The 5,541-nt window shown below is 38.4% G+C and overlaps 1 protein-coding gene across 1 annotated transcript; it reads left to right on the top strand.

Moving 5' to 3' along the window:
* Positions 1-1,486: 1,486 nt before the first annotated feature.
* LOC102501795 (olfactory receptor 6C2) lies at positions 1,487-4,433 on the top strand. Its single transcript, XM_006147716.2, has 2 exons — positions 1,487-1,508; positions 3,496-4,433. Exons 1-2 carry the CDS (start codon positions 1,487-1,489, stop codon positions 4,431-4,433), a joined length of 960 nt encoding a protein of 319 aa, XP_006147778.2.
* The last annotated feature ends 1,108 nt before the right edge of the window (positions 4,434-5,541 follow it).

Raw genomic sequence — 5,541 nt, 5'->3', positions numbered from 1 at the left:
GGGCTGGCAGGTGACTTGGTGGTTAGGGCTGCTGGACTCCCACATGGCTGACTGTGGTTCAAGCCCTGGACCTGGCAGCTTGCTTTCTCTTTTTCTCTCTCTCTGTCTCTCTCTGGTCAAGTTAAAATAAATAAATAAATCTGCATAAAATATAATTCTTTAAAAAAATGTATCCTGGTGAATTTCCTCTGCTCATGTGCATTATGCAGATGCTAAATATAGTAATCTGTAATTATCAGTTAATTGTTTAGCTGAAGATGTTGTAGAAATCTTCTACAAATTACCTGATTTTTTTATCTTTTTCTCTATAAAATACTGAAAGAATGCTGTTGAAACCTCCAAATCCGATTGTAGATTTTTCTATTTTTCATTTTATGAGTCTTCTAAAAGTTCACGAACCATGCTCATCATGAAGACTGCATGGATATCAAAATCGTTTGCCCCCAAATAAGCTCGTACTGTAATTTAATTCCACCCCCCATGTAGTTTAATTTGAGTAAGTGGTTATATGGCTGCTTATATATAGAAAGATTATTGCTCTGTACAATTAAGATTGGTGTAGGACCAGCAAATGATGGGGAAGTTAAAGTGCTAGATCCTACACAGTTGACTGTGTGGGTTGAGTTTGGACCCAGTGGCTTGAAAATCATGCCAGGTACAGGTTGTGTGTGCCCAAAATCCCGAGAAGAGAATGGAGGAGAAAAGATTGCGGTGTGGCCATTCCTTCTAGGCTGTGATTTCTCACTTTCCCTCTCTCTCTGTTTCTGTCTCTGTCTCTCTCTGGTGAGTGCATGTGCCCCATAAGAAAAAACAACAACAACAAAAAACAAACGAACAAACAAACAAACAAAACAAACAAAAAACTTCCAAAGATTGGTGCATCTTATGGCATATAAATTATACTAAAATAAAACACCAGCTTAAAAAGCCAAAAAAAAAAAATAGCAAAACAACTTAAGTATTTCTGTTGTTTAGTGGTGTCTATCTTGACATGTAATTTGAAATTTTACAAATTTTGTAACTCTGGGGCAGTCATGCCAAAGTTTTCTCTCAAAACCTTTACAAGGATGTCGTGGACTGTTGAGATGACAGTGGTATGTTTCCACATGCATTGAAACGGTAAAGACGATATCTTTCCACTAAAATTTCCCATTTCCGGCAATGAACAGTTAAATGACCCCTGGGAATCTGTTGTAATTTTAGTTCCTGCTTCCTTTCATCGTCCCAGTCTAAAGAAGTCCAAATGATCCATAAGATTGTCTTTTGGACTCTGCCTATGCTCACTGGTGGTGTTATGAACAGCCCAGGGTAAGTATGTTGTGAGGGCATTTGAATGCATTCTTTATGTCTGCGATGGTCCTCACCTATCAGAAAGGGACTGACAGAAAAGTGACAAGAGTGCCCATGAGCAAGGAAATTTGACTTGTTTCTTTGTCCTTAGTTTCTTTGGGGATGAGCGTACAACCAGTCAATTCTGCTGCTCATGATGGACCGTTTCCTTGCGTCTGGTAGGGTGAATATGCACATGCTCAGAAATTTTAAGTAGTTACATCAGGAAATGCGAATACAGAATGGGGCTTTTTGCATTGTCTAACAGCCTAGGATTTATCTGTCAAATTTCTGTAAGAAAAACCTATGACTGTTAATCCTGTAGGGTTTGGAAAGCTCTGTCATTCTTGAGAAAAGTTAGTCTTATTTTAGTATTGATTTAAGACATAAAAAAACCATTGACTTTAAAAAAAAGAATTATTTTGTTTATTATTATTCTTATTATTTTATGTATGTATTTTTAAATTAGACCAGAGAGAGACAGAGCGAGAAAGGGAAAGTGAGAAAGCAAACCACAGGGTCTGGGACTTGAACCACAGTAAGCTATGTGGGAGTTCCAATGCCTTAGCCACCATATCACCTACTGGCCTCCTCATTTGCTTTTTTTTTTGAGAGGTTTTTGCTAGGGCACGTGTGCTTGCCAGAAAGACAGAGAGAGACAGAGAGACAGAAAGCGAGAAATCACTCTCCGGAGGGGATGGCCACCCTGCAATCCCTTCTCCTCCATTCTCCTCTTGGGAACTTGGGCACACACATACGCACCTGGTGTGAGTTTAAGTCACTGGGCCCGGGACTCAAAACGTGGTTGACTACATGGGAGTTCAATGACATAGCCATTACACTAACTGCTGGTCCCCCATTTACTTTTTTGTAGGTCAAAGATGGGTACATTAAGAGTGTCTTTCCCACCTCCATTTTAAAAGCCTGGGAGAAAGATCCTGGTTTTTGGAAAGAAAAAAGAGACATGTAATCAAAAGAGCTGTTTCTTGTGAGCTATTTCTTGGTGAGCACTTGACATGAGAATGTTTTGTAATTTAATAGGTCAAATATTTAAATCAGAGACTTAGGTTTAACCTAGTATTGTGGACCATGCATAGTTAAAGGAATAGATTTGGCTGAAAATAATTAAGTCAAAGATAATTTAATTACAGTAACTTAATTATTGGAGTATTAATTTCCAACAGATGCCAAGACTCCCTCTCCAAAGACCAGTTACCAGTTCATCTGGTGTTTGGCGTGGCATTGGCACTAAAAACAAACAAACCACAATAAAACCGATTGTAGTGAGCACCCGAGTGTGATCCCTCACTAGAATCTTACAATGTAACAATAACTTCCAGAAAAAGCAATGTTGAAGAATCATTTATGACTAAAAGCAAAAGAATACATTTCCATTGTGCTAGGTGAAAGTTTGAGAGGGATAATGACTCACCTATTAAGTATTTATTCATTGAATCTGAACAACCAAATGGTGTAACCGTGTTCTTCCCATCTTTAACCATGGTTTCTCTTAAGCTCATGGTCTGCGTTGTGCTGAGAAAATATCTAGTATGCTAACTTTCCTGCTCACTCTATGGTCCATGGGTCAAGAACTCGGGCTAAACGGACTTTAGGAAAATAATGGGATTGGAACAAGGTAATAGGAAAATGGCTTTCATACTTTCCGTATTTAGAGGGTTAAAATTGGTGTGTAAGAGGGCTTCACTGACTACGTGTTACCTCAGTGTAACTCCATAAAAGAACACCATCTGTGAGATGATACCCTTCATTGGCTGTTATGTAATGAGGTGGTTAACTTCATGGGTTATAAACGTTGTCTGCAAATAAAAAGTAATAATTATCTTCCATTGTTTACATTTTGAGTTTTATTTAAAGATATTATTTTTCAGAAAAGTTAAGTTGCACATAAAATTATTCTCCAAGACAAACTGAAAATACCTTTAAATTTTTGTTTACACTTTAACAATGAGAATGCTTAAAATAATTTATAATAAAAAGCTTTAAAAATTAAAAATGCTTTTTCCTTGAGAATAGTAACTGCAAACAGTGCTTTAAAAAAAAAAAGATATAGCCATCAATTTGATTCTTTATTTTCTAGCATTAGTATTTTTCTGCCTAACAGATCAAAGAGAGTTGATGACAGAGAGAAACGGAGACAACTGACAGAAATGAGGAACGAGACAGCAGTCCAGGAGTTCGTCCTGGAGGGGTTTCCTGCAGTCCAGCACCTGGGGAATGTCCTCTTCCTGGTGCACCTGCTGGCGTACCTGGCCTCCGTTACAGGAAACATGCTCATCATCACCGTCACCTGGGCTGACCACCGCCTCCAGACGCCTATGTATATCTTACTCAGCAGTTTCTCCTTCTGTGAATGCTGCTTTATCACCACGGTTATTCCTCAATTGCTGTCCATCTTTCTCTTAGGACAGCAGACAATTCCCTTTACTGCTTGTCTCACACAAGCCTTTTCTTTTTTATTTCTTGGTTCAACAATTTTCTTCCTCATGGCGGTGATGTCCTTGGATCGATACCTGGCCATCTGCAAGCCTCTGCACTACCCCACCATCATGAACCCAAGGGTCTGTTTCCTTCTGATTTGCTTCTGCTATATTTTGTCCTTCATCTTTATCACTGGTCTCATCCTCAAGGTTTCCCAACTGTCCTTCTGTGGCTCCAATGTCATTTCTCATTTCTTCTGTGATCTTGGCTGCTTACTTCACCTCTCCTGTTCTGCCACTATGTCTGTTGAAATGTATTTCTTCTTTGTTGCTTTATTTGTCATTATACTGTCCCTCATTATAACCGTCATTGCCTACAGCAACATCGCGGTCACAGTCGTGCGTCTCCCGTTGGCCAAGGAGAGGCAGAAAGCTTTCTCCACCTGCTCGTCCCACCTCATCGTCCTCTCTCTGATGTACGGCAGCTGTGTCTTCATCTACGTGAAACCAAAGAAAACCAACAGGCTGGACTCCAACCGAGAGGCCTCTCTTGTGAACACGGTGGTCACCCCGCTGCTTTTTTTTTTCGTCATTTACACTCTGAGGAATAAACAGGTCCACCAGGCTCTGAGGGATGCTCTGGCCAGGGTGAAACTGCAGAAATAGAATCACAAACTCACACAGAAAAAAATGCCCTTCTTCCGTCATCTAATCCAATGTCCTTTGTATTTCTGTAGTATTCTGTATGTTTGCAAGTGTATCTTTTTAGGTTATGCTAGTTTATTTCAGAATAAAGGCTAATTTGTCTAATAAGTCAGTCTAATAGTTTTAATATTCTTTATGTGAGATAAAAATATTATCATGAATCTTCTTTTCACTAGTTTTAAATGAACAAAAGTTGTAATAAAGAGCCTCATATGCATGGATGCAATGCATGTGGAATTGCAAAGTTGGATTCAAGTATCTACTTTTGGTAAGTGGAAGAAGATGGAGAATAAAATTTCTAAGTATTAAGAATATCTAATTTATTTAAGGATATATGTATAAAACATGTTCATCATATTGAATTTTAAAGGACACATAGATAACTATCATAGTAGCAATAAATTTGTTTCAATGACTCAATATAATTGTTTCTAATGTTGAATATACTGTACATAAGAAGAATATAAATCTTTACAATTCCAGTTTCCACTATGAAGAAGACATGTAGATGTCCCTAATTGAAATAGAAAGTCTTTATTGGTTGCCAAGTTGATATCAATACCAGAAGACCTGAAAATGAAGGCGTTCTATGGGGGAGAATCATGAGTTCTGCGACAAAGAATTCAATAGCTTAAAGTTGTGTTGCTGCTACAGAAAATTTAAAGAAGTTGAGGAAATCTGACTAGAGTGAAAAGAAATTTAACTGCAATTGTCAGTGGACGGGTCTTCTTATTTGTGGAAAGATGGGTTCGGAGGCCATCACCTCTGGTGTCCATTTTAGTACCAACGTGAAATGACATTTTTGGTACCTAGTGTGATACAGGAGACAGGATATAATATAATAATTGTGCTCCAGTCCGAGCACATTTGGAGCCCAGCAGAGGGCATGATAAGATGCTTTTGTGGAAGAATTCATGTTATAACTTTAATTTAGTTACTCAAGGTTTTGATAGGAACTTATGGATTGGAGACTAAACTTTGTGAAAAAAAAATCCTTGAGCTGGAGTCTGTGTGGCATGGTAGGTCAATGGGCATAGTGATTCTTTGTTTTAATCACACTGTTCTGTGA

This window comes from Tupaia chinensis, unplaced genomic scaffold (genome assembly GCF_000334495.1).
Source record: "Tupaia chinensis unplaced genomic scaffold, TupChi_1.0 Scaffold000217_1, whole genome shotgun sequence".
Lineage (NCBI taxonomy): Eukaryota > Metazoa > Chordata > Mammalia > Scandentia > Tupaiidae > Tupaia > Tupaia belangeri.
This window is presented reverse-complemented; position numbering and strand designations above follow the sequence as displayed.